The sequence below is a fragment of the Sceloporus undulatus genome, chromosome 1, assembly GCF_019175285.1.
Source record: "Sceloporus undulatus isolate JIND9_A2432 ecotype Alabama chromosome 1, SceUnd_v1.1, whole genome shotgun sequence".
NCBI lineage: Eukaryota > Metazoa > Chordata > Lepidosauria > Squamata > Phrynosomatidae > Sceloporus > Sceloporus undulatus.
In genome coordinates, this window is record NC_056522.1 from 99,295,292 (window position 1) to 99,311,920 (window position 16,629).

Below are 16,629 nucleotides of genomic sequence, written 5' to 3' on the forward strand. Positions count from 1 at the left end.
ATGGTACAACCTCCTGGGTTTCTTTTGTCAGAATTGTTTTATGGAGCCATGGCATGAAATAGCATTTTTCAGGAAAGTAATAAAAGCTCATTTTACCTGCTTAGGAATGCTTGGACTCCAGTTCTTATGATGAGCATTTATACTCATGTCCTGCTGGCTGGCGGCCTTGATTCTAATCTAGCAGTTCTTCCCTTGTTCATCATTAATTAGAAAATGGATTGTGTGCATGTAAAATGGAGCCAGTGCTTTAAGGTAGCAATATGAGCTCTGGAAAATTAGTTTTAAAAGTAATTAGTTATAGTTCCCATACACACCCAAGATAGTGTTAAAGTTGCAATTGAAAAAATAACTATTTACTTTCCTGTCAGTAGTGACTAAAACTATTACTTTTAGTTACTTTAAAAACACATCTGAATGCTAGAAGCCCCTGGCCTTGTACCCCATCCCCCTTATTGTCACAGCATCCTTTGTCTTCTGAGGTACAGCCTTAATCCCATGAAGCAGGTCAGGATGAGAGTGGCCCAAGGTCATTCAGTGAGTTTCATGGTTCAGTGGGGAGATAAAGCTGGATCTCTCAAATCACTGTCCAGCACTTAACCAGAATATCACATTCCATCTCCAGCCAGTGATCTTATTCTAAGCAAGTATATGTACTTGGACAGTAAACGGTTTGTTTATTGTTAGAACTGATTGTGTGACTAGTTCTTAAAAACAATATGAAAAATTCTACACCCATGTAGATACCCAAAGGGAAGTTAGTTAAGCTTATTAGAACACAGGTTGAATCTCCTACTCACTCTTTGCCCAGAAGGGAGGGATGAAAAATTAATAATTTTAAACTTCAAATCGATCTCCTTTCTCTGAGTGAATATGTCTATAATCCTTACAACAGTCCCGAGTAGCAAGTTAGTATTGTTGGCCTGATACAACATATATAAGGTTTTTGGGTGAGATTTTAAAAAGTACACAGATTAAACTGAAGTTGGTAATGGGATAGGAGTAAAGACATCTATCTACAACAATATTGTCCTATATATTGGCTGAATATATTTCAATATATTAATTTACTGTGAAATATAATTGTATAGTTAGTAGTGAGATATATCAACAAGCTTTTACAGTATTTCTTTGTGTGGTTAACTTTGTGGTGTGTTGCCACTGAATCTGGAGGAGCACCTAGCATGTATTTAATTTGAGAAATGGTAGCACAACAGGCTGTGGCCCATTTGTTGATAGCATGCTGCTCTTGGCAATGCAAGGCCCCATTCTATGAAGACCTATGGCATATTTAAATTACTTAATACCTTTGAGGCTTGGAGCATAGCCCAGAGTGAGAAATTTGAAATCAAATTATTTCTGATAAGCACATCTCATAAGCACAAACAATAAAGACCAAGGGCCCAAAACCATTTTGCTGGCTATTTTGGCAGCTTTCCTCAGACGTATGAGACACACTCTTCTGTAATACAATTTACAAGCCAAACTTGAGGCACTTAATGTTTCCATGTAACTCTAATTGTGTAGCATGTTTAGATATAAACACGGATGCAGTTAGAACTTTTTCATAAGGTAAGTTGCATTCTGATTGAATGAAATAGTGTTCAAGGAAATGTTAGTTTCAAAATAATTTGTAGAGGCAGCTAATCAAGTACACAATTGTGAAGGATAATTAGGGATGTGCATTTGGGTTGGACAAAACCCATTTTAGTTTTAGGTGCTTACTGATAAGCCAGGTGCTCCTTTCTAAGAGATCCCCATGGGATATGGGAGGTCTGCATGATTGAGGTTTTTGTGTCACATGTTAAGCAGTAGTGGTGGGGAAGTTGTCACATACATCATTATCTTCAATTGCACTGTGCCATAAAAAAAGACTAATGTTCTCGGAAACGTGATCTGTTTTATATCCACAGTTGAGTCTCTCCCGGCCCGATTTGCTATAACTTCAAACCATTGTCTCCTTCAGTCTCTGTATTGGGAGGAAGGTGGGCTATAAGAAAATGAAAATATCAACAACAACTGGGGCTCTTTCATGCTACACAATTATAGATTCCATTTTAATTGGCATTCTTGCATCTTGGAGTCTTGCGGTTTCTAATTCATTGAGACACTGGCACTCTCTAGCTGAGAATTCTCAATGCCTCTCCCTAAATTACAAATCCCAGAATGCCATAGGATGTTGCCATGGCAGTTAAAGTGCAGTCATAACACTACAGCTGTGTAGTTAGTATTAAAGGGCTCCTGTCAACTGTTGTTTTAAATTCCTTATGTATCAAAATATCTCCAGGATTGAAATGCTAGAGTATCTGAGAAGTAGTCTAGAGGGGGCACTGGATGTAGAAGATGTACACAATTGTGAAGGATAACTAGGGATGTGCACCTTCTTCACCCAAGAAGAAGGAGGTCTACACTGGAGTAGGCTCCAAAATCCAAAGAAGGACTTCCAGGAAGGTCTTCTCCATGTATCCTAACAGCAAAAAGGGTGAAAGGGGGCAAGTAGTAGGAGGCTTTGATCTTCCTATCCCCTTCTCATGCCTTTGCAAAGAGAAGGAACTACTGCTTGAAAAAATGATAGACATTACATTGTTTCCAGTGAGAGCCATGGGAAAGCAAGTTCAAATAGCACAAAAGTGTACCCTGCCCAAAATGAAAACCTTCTCCTCACCACCTTCTGTACTTTGTGCAAACCTGACAGTATAAATAACTGTTTATCCCTTGTATTTCTCAGCAAGTAAATTTAGCACTAATCCTGAAATTACATATTATTTCTTACCTGCTCACCGGCTATATAGACGCATACTTCCCAATAAATTGAATAAAAAGATCTTCACAGCAATGGGAATACCTGGTAAAGAATTCTATTAGAAATTAGGTTGTGATATGCACAATTCTCAATTTATTTTCAGTGCAGTTAAACAGCTTTGAAGGCTAGTGTCTGTTTTCCCACAGGATATATAAAATATTAATACATACTTTTATGTATGTTGTGACATGCCTTCTAGTGTATTTCCCAGCAGTATTACATTCTTTGTGGATTTGTTTTTATTCAAACAGAATCTACTTGAAACTGAATTTGTTTTTGGCTTCCTAGCGGGAGTTGTTTACTAAAAATAAACAAATAACAAGTTTCAGTTCCAGTATGTATTCCATTTTGTATTTAACTAGTTAAATACCGGAGTAATTCTGAATGCTGTGCATAAAAAATTCACAGTATTGGGAACATTGCAGGGAGTGCATTAATTGATGCTGATGTTTGTTCTTTGTCTTCAAGTCATTTATGACTTATGGCAACTCTTAAGACAAACCTGTCACAGGGTTGGCAAGATTTGTTTAGAGTAGATTTGCCTTTGCCTTCCTTTGAAGCTGAGAGTGTGTGATTTGTCCAAGGTCTCCATGACTTTCCATGGCCAAGCAGGAATTCAAATCCTGGTCCCCAGGGTCATAATCCAGTGTTCAAAACACTACAACATGATCACTCATCTGCTATAGGTTTATATCCCTCCCTTCTTCATCACACTTTATATGAAAAATATCGCAAATAAAATGGGTGGAATTTTCCCTGCTTGCCATTAGTTTACTTTCTCCACTGAGATGATTGAAGACCCACATAGATAACAATTCTATGATTTTTCTGTTGACAAATTGTAGATACATAGGGTGTGAGAAAGACAATAGAGAGTTTTATATTTAGAAAATAGATGAAAAACGTGTGTGAAAATGAATGTATTGATGAGTCAGGTGTGCATGTAAAAATATAGGCAGTCTGGATTTACAGTTTATAAATGTGTTTTAAAAAGCTTTGGGCTAAGTATGTTTAAACTTAAATGATTTTGGGGGGGCATTTTTGTTTAATAGTATTAGACTATGAATGGGCCTTCGGTTTAATTCATGCTTGAGTAGAATGAGGATTACACGCAGCCATGTGCCTATTTCATCCCTTTGTGTGTTTTTATCGTGATGGTACAAATTTATAAATCTTTAAAGCTCTTAATGCTTTCCATATGCCATGTTGAAATCCTCAGAAATCTGCAAACCTGGGAATCAAAAAGATAGTAATAGGCTCAGAAAGCCAAATGCAGTTCTAAACCATTCTCACGACTAAAGATTTGTCAACCACAGTCTCACTGCTTCTAACCTTTAACATAACAAATTTTGGCTTCTCCAACGCATCCCATTATATCTGGGTATCTTAAATCATTTTACCAATCAATTCCTCTTACGCCCCCTCTTTCCCCATCTAGTTTCTAATTGAAAGTGTAGCTGTAGCATCTGTGCTATTGCCCCAAGTGCTCTCCTTCTGTGCTACAATCAAGAGAGCTTTTTCTTAGATTTATGTTACTGGGCATATGGACAACTGGAAGTCATTTAGCAACACCACTGCGTCCTCATTTCTTCAATATATTATCCTTATCCACAAGCTTCAGTTTAGAAAGCTGTTCATTCAAGCCCACCCCTCCTCATAGCATACATCCATTTCATCTTTAATCCATGATGTAAAAAGTGACATTGAAAGTTATCAAAACTATATTTATAAATACAAAAAATCTCTCTAACCCATGACAGGAGGAAGGGGGGAATGTCAGCAATTAATTAACTCTTCTAGTGATCAGAATGCAAGCTCCAGAATATGAAAGTTTTTGATTTACACATAGCTGCTGATTCTGATCTGTTTATTAGTTGTAAGATTTTTATTTAGTTTTATTTTGTATTTGTTCAGTTTTGTTTGTTTTTTTGCTTTAGTGCCTCATTGTAAATCTAGAGGATTTACATGCATGGCCATTAGTAGTTTTGACACAAGTTTAATCCAGTGCAATTTACGCTTCCATTACTTTTATCCTTTGGTAGATTTAAGTTAAAGTAAATGGATTTTGTGTTCTGAAAAAAAAATGCATTCTCCAAAGCACATTTATAAGTATAGACCTTCACAGAATAAGAGAACTCTAGTGATGGAAGTGATTCAAGTCCAGCACCCCTCATTGCAGGAATCCACATCTATCCAACCTCAGTTTCAAAACCTCTTACAAGGGAGAATTCACTACCAACTGTATGAATGTAAGTTTGGGATTGTTTTCACTTTCTAACCTCTCCTCTCTTTCAAACCTAAAGGTAGAATTTAAGAAGTTCCAGGGCTATATGTGTACAAACACACAATTGTTGAGTCAAGGTGACCTACAATCTGTAAATTGCCAATTGGCATGTTTGTTTGTTTTTCCTGTCAAATCTTTTGGTAGTTTTATTGGAGAGCTAGATGTTTAACCCTGGGGATAGGATGGGATTCACTCTGATGATTTTTTGATAGGAAACCTTTGCTTTTGCTTTTAAGCTCCTGGAAAGTCTGGGTTCAGACGAATGAGTTTGGGCTTGCTGTGCAGATCTCCCCTTCCCAACCTTCTGGTTTTCAGGCATGTTCTGAATTCCTTTTTTTGTGCAATGGATTGTCATCACAGAAACAGAAAAATGTGGGTCCAAACAATTGATTTCATTTTGCCATGTGAGTTCCTGTCCCCCTTCTTCACACTTAGGATCCTGAAATCACTTTCCATTTCCTTTATAATGGGATTGCTAGTGGAACAGAAAAATGTGGCTCCAACTTAATGTTCTTCTCTTGCTTTGTGAATTATTAATTATGGATAGATCACACTAATGATATATACATAATCCATCTAGTAGCAAAGGAAAATACAGCTCTGTATACCTTGTGTTGCGGAACATGAGTAGGCAAATGCTGTTATGGTGAACTAGACGGCTGCTGGGTGAACAGAATGCCTTTTGTCTAACCTAATTTTTCCTTCCTTTTCCCACTTGATGTGAAAGTCATTCGTAAGAGTTGTAGATGGGTGAAATAGGTGTATTTACCACTGCCTGCAGTGATCCTACTCTCCTCCCCATCGGCCCCCAAGTACTGTTAGAAGTTAGAACTGAACTCCAAACAATGTTAGGCATCCACCTTGTTTTGAAGACCTTGGAATAAGAATGATTCATCTTGATTACCTGAAATAATGATATGTAAATTCAGGAGCAGGGGGAAAACACAGGATATTTAGTTTTGTTTTTTAATACTGTTCTCCAAGGGAATCTTCCTGCAGTTATTTATAAAGTCGATCTTTGAAATGCAGTAACTAAATTTCCATTATGAAAGTGCTTTGCAGAGCACTGAAGTAATAGTTCCATTTGTTTTCTTCATGTTAACCCATTTTCCTATTTTTCCTCTTAATTTAATCTTTCATCTTCACATAATTCATCACACTTCATTAGTTCCCTTCAAGAACAAGCTATTTTTCCCTCGCACTAGCTCTAGCAAATAGGTTGAAAATTAGATTTTTGTACCTATAACATCCAAACTCTCCACTGTCCTGTGGAACTGGCAGCTTTCCTGTGCATCAAATCAATCTTCTATGGAGAAGCTAATGGATGACTTCCCAACTGCTTTATGTTAATCTAATCAGTTTTTCTATCTTTATTCATCAAGCTGCCTCTTTCGCTTCTCTCAAAGCTTGTGAAAGATTTCTTGGACCACTAGATGTGTTCTTTTTGTATGTTCCACCACTAGTTGATTCTGTAGAAATCCCCACTCTTTAATACACAGCATGCCCTGTCCTTTATTCTTTGACATGTTACATGGCAATCAGACTACAAGTCTAGCCAGGAACTAAAAAGCTTTGTCATTTTTGCCTAGTGCTTTCTTGCCTGGATACTTCTTTGGTCTGTTATTTCTTTTGACTAAACAATATCTGAGAATTCCTCCAAGCAATCTTGGGTTTGCAAACTCTTCAATGTCTTCTCCTTTTCCTTTGCACCATCCTAAACTCTTCCAGCTTTTTCAAACTAATAAGTATTTCTAGTTGATTATTATGCCTTACAGCAGGTAATATGACCCTTGCTCTTTAACTGATTTAGTATAACATTTATTGTTTGAACTCTTCAGATGTAAAATTTAGCATTCTTTCTTACCTTCCTCTAATTCCCTATATTCATCTTTATCTCAAATTGTTCTACCACTGGCCCAGAAATTGGCTCTCTCTGGACTACATCTGGCCTGCTGTCAAGAGAACCTAATATGAAATCTGCAACCTGGTACTGAGAGTATGTTGTTGTTGTTGTTGTTGTTGCTGCTGCTGCTGCTGCTGTAATATTTCAATCTGATTTTAGACCTGGTTGTGAGACAAAGAGACAGCTATGGTTACCTTGGAGGATGACCTACACTGGGAGCTAGACAGTGGAAGTGTGTCCCTGTTAGTTCTGCTGGACCTCTCGGCAGCTTTCAATAACATGGTATCTGTCTGAATCACCTTGCTGGGATGGGACTTGGGGGGCACTGTTTTATGGTTCCTTTGCGCCTTCCTGGAGGGGTGAAGCCAGAAGGTGGTGCTTAGGGACTCCTGATTGATACTCTCTGGGCATTGGCTTTCAGGGCTCAGCTATCTTCTGTCCCCCATGCTATTTAACATATACATGCAACCACTGGGAGAAGATCAATGTCTCAGTATGCAAATGACACCCAACTCTATTAACCCATTCCACCACAAGCCAAGGTTGCTGTTTTGGTTCTAGATCAGTGCCTGTCATAAGTAATGGACTGGGTGAGAGGGAACAAATTGAAACTTAATCCAGACAAGATGGACGTGTTCCTAGTCAATTGAAAGGCAATTTGAGGAATAGGGGATCAGCCTGTGCTGTGAGCCCAACCAGGTGTCACCCCTCTTCTGGGTGTTACATGATGTAGTCTGCACCCTCACTCCCCCACCCCCCAATGATGCCAGTGATCACCATCATCATTCTTTCTACTAAATCTTCAGGTATTCCCATGTATGTGCAAAACTAGCAAAACACAACCTACTCACAAGAGGGAAGTATCTGCAAACCCTGCAGTTTGTAGGGACATAACAATCATTAAATAGGAAAAAAACACCTGAAAACAGGGGAAGCACTCTCCAAAATTTTGCAGTGCTAACTCTGTGGCATTGAGTGATGATAGATTAAGGGATAATACTTTTACACCTATGGGGATAGACAGTGGAAACAAGTGATTAAATTATAAAGGTAGAAGGGGAAAATAGATACAAACAGTGCCTTGCAGAAGTATTGGTTCCACCTTTGAACTTTCAACAAACTCTAGGCCCTTCCAGACATATAATTTTGAAATCTGCCATTTTATATTTTCAGATCTTAAATTTCACGTTTCAAAATATATGTTCACCTAGGTTTTCTGTAATAGAAGTACAGTCCCCCCATATATGAGATACGTTGTGTTCCCTTTTTAATCAAATCACCACTGGCTTGAATTCTTCAGTCTGGTCATTTTACGTTTAACATTTAATCTGTAATAAAATTTCTTCTGTCTTTGACCAGTATACATTTAACATTTTCCAGACAGATATTATTATAATCTGTCTCACTTGGAACCAGTCTGCAAACTATTCTATAACTATAATTTCTGTTTAATCCAGCTAGCTTTATTTTTATGACCTTTTTGACCTGAACAGTTGTAGGTTTCACAGCAGGAAAGCCATCTTTTTCCTTTACCCATTTAAAGGCAGCAGTATTAATGCTTGGGAGTCAAGCTCCCTCAGAATTTATGAACAAATAGCAACGGTCGCCCGCCTCGCCGGGCAGACCGTTTTGCCACTAGACGAGGCTGGACTACAAGCCCCAGAGTGCTCTGGGGCTTGCCCGGCTCCCTATTGGTGCACAGGGGCGGAAGGGGCGGCCCTTCCGCTCTGCGACGCTCTGGGAGACGGTTTCGTTGGTGTGGGGCTTCCGATCCTCCAAGGCTGCCCATTGGTGGGCTGGGCCTTGGAGGCGGGGCCCCGCACAGCACGCAGGGAGGGAGGGGCCTAGGCCTATATAAGGCCATGTTGCTGGCCCCTTTCCTCAGTCGGTTGCTTGGCTTCGAGCAGAGCGGAGCCAAGCTGTGGAAGGGAGCAAGTCTTGGTGCTTCTCCCGCCCGCCCACCGCTGTTGTTAGGTGGTTTTTAGTCACAACTTGGCGGCAGCATAGGCCAGGATCTGCACGTTGTAGTACCAGGGCTATGGAGCTCTGGTTTGGGAGTCAATAGGTATCTGGGGACGAATAGGGCAGGCGTTTGGCCATTGCGGGGGCCAGAACGCAGGAGCGCCTCCCGGTGACTAGGGGCTTTGTGAATTGGTGAACGCAAGACAAGGTTTGCGGTCAAGTTGTGTTCCTTAGCCCCTAGGTCATCCCAAGCACCGGGTGGGTGCCTGGTTTGGATAATCAGACTACATCGGGTGGTTTGATTGCACAGATCCTGACCTTATGCTTTGTGCCAACCCTACCAATTGTTTGCAAATAAAGTTGTGGCCTTACTTCCAACATGTTGTACTGTGGTTATTTGACAGCAACATCTGAGGCAAATAGCCGTTTAATCCAGTTTCAAAATCCTTCTGTACATGGCAGACTTGCCCATTGCAGGGATACAACCCCTCCCCCATTTTCCTTATTACTTATTGTCCCATAACACTCACTGTTGTGATCTTAGTCTCATCTGAGTTTAAAAGGATGCTTATGAAACAGAGAGAAATTCATAGAATCATAAGAGTTGGAAGAGACCACAGGAGCCATCCAGTCCAACTCCCTGCCATGCAGGAACTCTCAGCCAAAGCATCCCCGACAGATGGCCATCCAGCCTTGTTTAAAGACCTCCAAAGAAGGAGACTCCATTACTCTCCGAGGGAGTATGTTCCACTGTCAAACAGCTCTTACTGTCAGGACGTTCCTCCTAATGTTGAGGTGGAATCTCTTTTCCTGCAGTTTGCATCCATTGTTCCATGTCCTGTTCTCTGAAGAAAACTTGCTTCCTTCTCAATATGACATCCCTCCAAGTATTTAAACAGGGCTATCATATCACATCTTAACCTTCTCTTCTCCAGACTAAACATCCTCAGCTCCCTAAGGTGTTCCTCATAGGGCATGGTTTCAAGATCCTTCACCATTTTAGTCACCCTCCTTAGGACACGCTCCAATTTCTCAATGTCCTTTTTGAATTGTGGTGCCCAGAACTGGACACAGTATTCCAGGTGGGGCTTGACCAAGGCAGAATAGAGTGGCACTATTACTTCCCTTGATCTAGACACTGTACATCTGTTGATGCAGCCTACAATTGCATTGGCCTTTTTAGCTGCCGCATCACACTGTTTACTCATGTTCATCTTGTGGTCTACTAGGACTCCTAGATCCCTTTTACACATAGTTTCATTCAGCCAGGTGTTCCCTATCCTATATCTATGCATTTCATTTTTCTGCTCTAAGTAGAGTACCTTACATTTTTCCGTATTAAATTTCATTTTGTTAGCTTTGGCCCAGCTTTCTAGTTTATTCAGGTCATTTTAAATTCTGAGCTTGTCCTCTGGGGTATTAACTACTCCTCCTAATTTGGTGTCATCTGAAAATTTGATGAGTATGCCCCCAATTCTGTCATCCACATCATTGATAAAGATGTTGAATAGCACTGGGCCCAGGACAGACCCCTGTGGGACCCCACTGGTCACTTCTTTCCAGGATGAAAAGGAGCCATTGTTGAGCACCCTTTGGGTTCGGCCAGTCAACCAGTTATTAATTCATGTAACAGTTACTTTGTCTAGCCCGCATTTTACCAGCTTGTTTGCAAGAATGTCATGGGAAACCTTGTTAAAGGCCTTACAGAAATCAAGATACGCTTTGGGAATCCTGGGTAAAGAGAAGAGAGTGAGAGGGATTTCTACCCCATTTTGCAAGCCATAAGCCTTGGTAAAGGCTTTTGGTAAAGGGAAAAGAGAGAGTGTGTGTGTGCGTGCGTGCACCGAGGTTTGTTTCCCCTTTTCCATGCTGAGACTGTGACCCTTGGGAGAGGTCTAGAGAGAAAGATGTAGGGACAGACGTGGTGCTTTGTTTCCCCTTTAGATCTTTTGTAACATGCCCCACTGGTTGACCCTTGACTTATCCATGTCATATCAAAATCCATGATTTTCACCCCAAAAACTGTCCTCTACTTAAACATGAGGTCAACTCATACACGAGTATCTATGGTAAGTATGAGCATTACATTGGACAGCTGGTAAAATATTAATGAGCAAATTCACTATTGAATTACCGTGATATACATAGCCTTTTTGAAAAGGAAGGATGACATGCACAAGACGAACAGTGTGTTCAATCAAAAATGTCAAAATGATTTTTCAGATGAGACTTTAGTATGCTGGGGCACTACTCACAGTGCCCTCGTTGATTGTAGCAGGTCAGCAAGTTCAGGAATCTGCAAACTAGTCAGTTTTAAAAGTTTGTTGCTGGAGGGATGGCTCGTGAGGCACTGAATTCTAATGCTGTTGTGCCAGTAAATATATATTTTAACATTTAGGCTTAGCATGGTGAATGAGAAATATATTCTACAATATTATCCATATTTTTATATGCTGCAGAGTGGCAGGCTGGACAGTAAACAAATTTACTGTTCGTTTTGTCAGTTTTTACAAATTGTCCATGTCTATGTAATGTGCTCAATTGCTGCCTGTGTCTAGGTTCATTCTTCATTAAACACACAGGCATAAAACCTAATACATTCATTGTTCATACCAGGTAATGGTACATAGATATGCATTTCGTACTGAAATATGTCTGTCTATCTGGATGGTAGATCATATCTAAGCCTATCTTTCAGAAAGAGATTGTGATTAATGATATATTAATTACATTGTATTATCTAATAGTATATAGGTGTCCTTTGTTTTTCAACTCCTCGCTTTTCTATGCACTGCTCTTTCAATATTCTAAATTGGTACCCAGTGCCTAGTACCAGCTTCTGCCAACCTAGCAGTTCAAAAGCGTGCAAATGCAAGTAGATAAACAGGTACTACTTCAATGGGAAGATAACAGCATTCTGTGCAGTCATGCTGACCACATGACCTCAGAGTCATCTTCAGACAACACTGGCTCTTCTGCTTAATAACAGAGATGAGTATCATTTCCTGTAACTGGTTACAACTAGACATTCATATCAAGGGAAAACCTTTACCTTTACCATACATTCAGCCTATGGTCCACTCTTTTGACCATGTATAGAATTAATGGGTTCTGGTAATGTATAATTTTAAAAAGTCAAAAGAGGAGTTTGGTGGCTGCAACTACTGTACTGTACTCAGAATGAGTACAAATATGAGGCTTTGCACATTCCTTTTGCGGCCACATGCTGCTGTATTTTTTTTAAAAAAAAAATCATCACCATCTTTCATTCAGTCTGTGCACTGTATAGTACAATCAACCTTGTGACCATCTCTTTTTTTCTCTTCTTCTGATGCCTGGGAGGATGGTTGTGAGAGTATTTTGATGCACCCAGAAGTTCTCAAGAAAGTTTGAAAGTTGTTTTAAAGGAGCAAGCAAAGAGAGTCCTGGCTTGCTCTGCTGAGGAGCACACAGGAGGGGAGAAAAAAGAATGAAAATGGCGAAGGACTGATTGCAGGAGGGGTTACCATGTCTGCCTTTAAATTGATTTTGACTTGCAGTGACCTGTCACAGCATTTCCATGGCAGAACTTTTTCAGAGGAGGTTTGTCATTGTCTTCCCCTAAGGCTGAGAGAGAGTGATTCCACTTTCAGAAAGTATATGCTCCTCAGGACTGGGATGATTATCTTCTTTTAATTTGGAACAATTCAAATAACTTTTCATTCTCTTTCTCTCAGCAGCAGCAACAGAAGAACCAGAGGTAATTCCTGACCCAGCCAAGCAAACAGATCGTGTTGTGAAAATAGCTGGAATAAGTGCTGGAATTTTAGTCTTCATTCTCCTCCTTCTCCTTGTCATATTAATTGTCAAAAAGAGGTAAGTATTGTGGATCTGTCATTTTCCTTTCATTTGGTGTTGTCAAGTAATCTAAAAGAAATTCTTTCACAGGTCCTTTCAGGAAATGTTTCTTAAAGAGAACATTGTTATTTTTAAATTAAGACATTGTAGTGCAGGGAACCAATACCCTATAGTAATATCAAATTTGTTTAACTAAAGACTGTGAAAAGTATATAGGCAATAGTATGAACAAATACAGAGAGGTAACTGAGATAACATTTCTTCTTTACATAGCATCCTATTTTCATAAGGTTTAAGCCAAACTAATTTTCTGTAGTTATACGTCATTTAGCTGGCTTGTCCTGGAAAATATTTTATGAATTATATTACCTTCGTTTTCAACAATGAAAATATTAAAAAAATTATTTAAAATCACATTACATCACCATAATTTTTCCACTGGGTTATAAGTATGCAAAACTTAAAATGCAAAAATGTATTAAATTATATTGGGGAGGGGGAAGGGTCATGTTTCCTAGTTGTTTCTAAAAACCTGACAAAAAAGCAACAGCACCATCTTCTGGAATAATAAGTATCTCAGGAAAAATAATGTTTCAACATCAGAATGAAGTACTTTATTGTTGTTACTGTTATTTTAAAAATACACAGACATTTAACTTTTAAATGTAATTACCTTTGTCACTCTGACATATACTTTTATAACCAGCATCTACAAATTATCAAAAATGAAGTTACTAATAAGAGTATGCAATGGCCCTTTTTTTCGTGCATTTCTTCCCCTTTCACTCTCAATTTCTTCTGGATGCAAAAACATGGCTTTAGAGTAAGACAGTGTGAAAATCTAAAGCTGTTTATATCAAATTAGTCCATTGGTTTATCTAGCTGAGAACTATTTACTTGCAGTGGCCTCTCCCATCACTCAGTGCTTGTAATTCATTGACAATACTAGAAATCTGAATCTGCACCCTTATGCATGCAAAGCATGTTCTCCAACTAAGAGTTGTGGGATTTTTTTTTTTGCTACAGGGATGCATTGTGATGTTTTTGATTTTTTACCCTAGATTAGAAAAGTATAAGAACAATGATATACATCTGTATTTCTGTGTAAAGTTAAAATGAAACATTTTTTCTATTCATTTTTACCAAGTCAAAACATAACAATTATGCGTGAAAGTCATATCTATGTCTTAATCGTTTCCAATAGATTTTTTTTTAATTTATTGCCTTTTTACAATTACCCCCTGGAGATATATAACATGGAGAAGAAACGTCTGCATTAGAAACCTTAGGTATGCTTATAGTGTTCTGTGTTAGTTAGATACATATGTGATTTTTCCCAACAGTGCTTTCACTTTTTATTTTCTGTTGTGTACCTCTGTGCTTAAAAATAAATATGCATACTATTGTCATATTAAAATGGCAGGAATTCCAGCAGTATTATTAAGACTGGCCTAACTGCTTGATCTAAATAAATTGATCATTAGGATTGCAGGGTGTAATTCAACATACAACCATCCTCCATGATTCAATTCTTAATTGAGGAATTACCACATTTAGAGGCAGTCCTCCCATTATTATTTGTCTAGAAATATTACATTTTCGGGCTACAGTTCTCAGTATTCCTCTGCCAGGATGGCTATAGGCCATGGAATTCCAGGAGTTGTGCAAAATCCAATTAGTTCCAAGCTCGGCTAAAGCTCTAAATTAAGTTTTTTTCTTAGGATGACAGTAATTCTTGCACTTGCATGTTGGCCCTCCTTCATGCTTTCCCTTTATTTCTGAAATGTTCAGGGAGTAGCTACTTATGTAACAAAATTTTTACACCAGAAGAAGGCAAAATATTGACTTAGTATTAGATACTGAAATGAACTTCACTGTTTTATGAGAATCTTTAAAATCTCATTTCATTTAATAAAAAACAAATTTACTAATCTTACCTTGATATACAGGGCTGCTGTCACAGATGATGGGCAGGATTACACAGAATGTTGTTGTTGTTGTTGTGTGCCTTCAAATTGTTATGGTGACCTAAAGTGAACCTTTCACAAGGTTTTCTGGGGCTGAATGTTTGCGATTTATCCAGGGTTACCCGGTGGGTTTCCATGGCTGATCAAACCTTGGACTCTAAATTTGTGGTCCAATGCTGAAAACATTATAGAAAGAAAAGAAGAAAAAGACAAACTGGCAGCTTTCTTTGGAGTTGCTCTTGTACAAGACTTCCTCTAAGCCTAGATCAAGGATGGCAGAGCTTTTGGGGGTCCCTACTAGGCTAGGCTAAGATATTGTGCAAGCCTCATGCTTAACATTGGGGAGCAGCCTTGCTCTATTGTCCCTCAAACATCCAGTCAGTTTCATTCTGATAAATTACAGCAACTATGCATCTAATTTTTTGGTTCTTTTTTAGTCTTCCATCTGGAAAAAACTTAAAGCTGCCATGGAATTTCACATGGAAAAATTATGGAACAGGGTTGGAGAACGTTTGACCTTCCAGAACTATTGTTCTCATCATTCTTCAGAGTTGGAAAGACTGATGAGAATTGGGATTCAGCAGTATCTGCAAGGCTCTCTAGGCACCTTACAGAATTTGTCAGCAGCTAGAATGTTTTTCTCCAGTGTGGGGTTGGAGGTCCTCAAAGCTGTGGGTTTACTGTTTAGGAGATGAACACTGTAGAAAGTGCAGTGTCCCCACAAGCTCTGGTTACTCATGCTTAATCTAATTTTATGTAATTTTCATAGCTATGTGTCCCCTTGCCTAATTTACCTTTTAATGATCAAGTTGAATGATACTGCAGCATGCATACCTTTATAATACTGAGCCCTGGATATAGCTTGTAGGAATATTTCAGTAGACTATATTAATTATGATTAAAATGTGATTGATATATATCCCAGCTAAATTAACTGAGCAGTTCCTTCACTTGCCTGGAATTGTCCCCTCATTATTGGGAGAGAGTTCTTTGTAGATCTTGCATTTTCTGAATTGAATTCAAATGTATCAGATACTGAATTGACAACTTTCCTTCATAGATCTTAAACAAAGACTCTTCCATTTGTGAATAAATTAGGCATCTAAGTAAAAAGTGCTTTATTTATAACCAGCACTTGACACAAGCATATAGTGTGACACTAGTGATATAGCTGCAAATATAAAAACCCTATCCCATTACGTATTCAAAACAGTGAGATTATCCTTTTTAATGAAACTATAATGTTTGGAATTTTTTAATGATAATTAATTTAATTGGATATCTATTCTAATATATAAATCATCCCTTTCATTGTCTTCTTTCCTCAATAAATGTGGACAGTTTTTCCCATAAGTATTTGGACGAAAGTCACCATGGACATCTTTTAAGTCTTTATTGTACAGCATGTGCTTAAGACCTAGTGTACAACCATGTTGAAATTTATTAAATCTGACTGAAAAGCGATTCAGATACTTTTTTTGTATGAAAGCTGAACATTAACAAGGTTTGACACATCTTAAAGCCAGACTCTTAAGTTATGCTTACTATGTAAAAGCTACCTGAGAGCTCCCTCGATAGCATGCTGGAGAAGCTGGAGGAGAGCGAAATCAAATGCACAGGGAAGGAGGAGTTGCTGACTGGTCATCGGAACATAACTCAGTTGCCATTTACCCCATTCCTTCCCCTTCCCTGCGTCTAGGGGAAATTGCCCTGCAAAGTGAATAAATTACCTCCCTTTTTTCCTGCTCATTTGGCAGTGGTTATCTCTGGCATTCTCTGCCTATTATTGTGGAGGTCCAGCACACTTCAGGATCAGAAGTCCCCACTACCTAATGCCTACTCTAATGTACAGAAGTGGTTACCCATTTGTAACACC

General features: G+C 38.8%; 1 protein-coding gene across 17 annotated transcripts in view; it reads left to right on the plus strand.

Moving 5' to 3' along the window:
* Positions 1-16,629, plus strand: part of PTPRK (protein tyrosine phosphatase receptor type K) — a 478,138-nt gene that overhangs the window by 402,100 nt on the left and 59,409 nt on the right. For 7 of the 17 annotated variants that reach the window (XM_042475146.1, XM_042475067.1, XM_042475316.1 and 4 more), the window contains 2 exons: positions 12,666-12,804; positions 14,034-14,075. In XM_042475146.1, coding sequence (XP_042331080.1) covers positions 12,666-12,804; positions 14,034-14,075 — 181 coding nt within the window. The remainder of the gene's footprint in view (positions 1-12,665; positions 12,805-14,033; positions 14,076-16,629) is intronic. The other 10 variants (XM_042475576.1, XM_042476425.1, XM_042475822.1 and 7 more) reach the window with 3 other exon arrangements.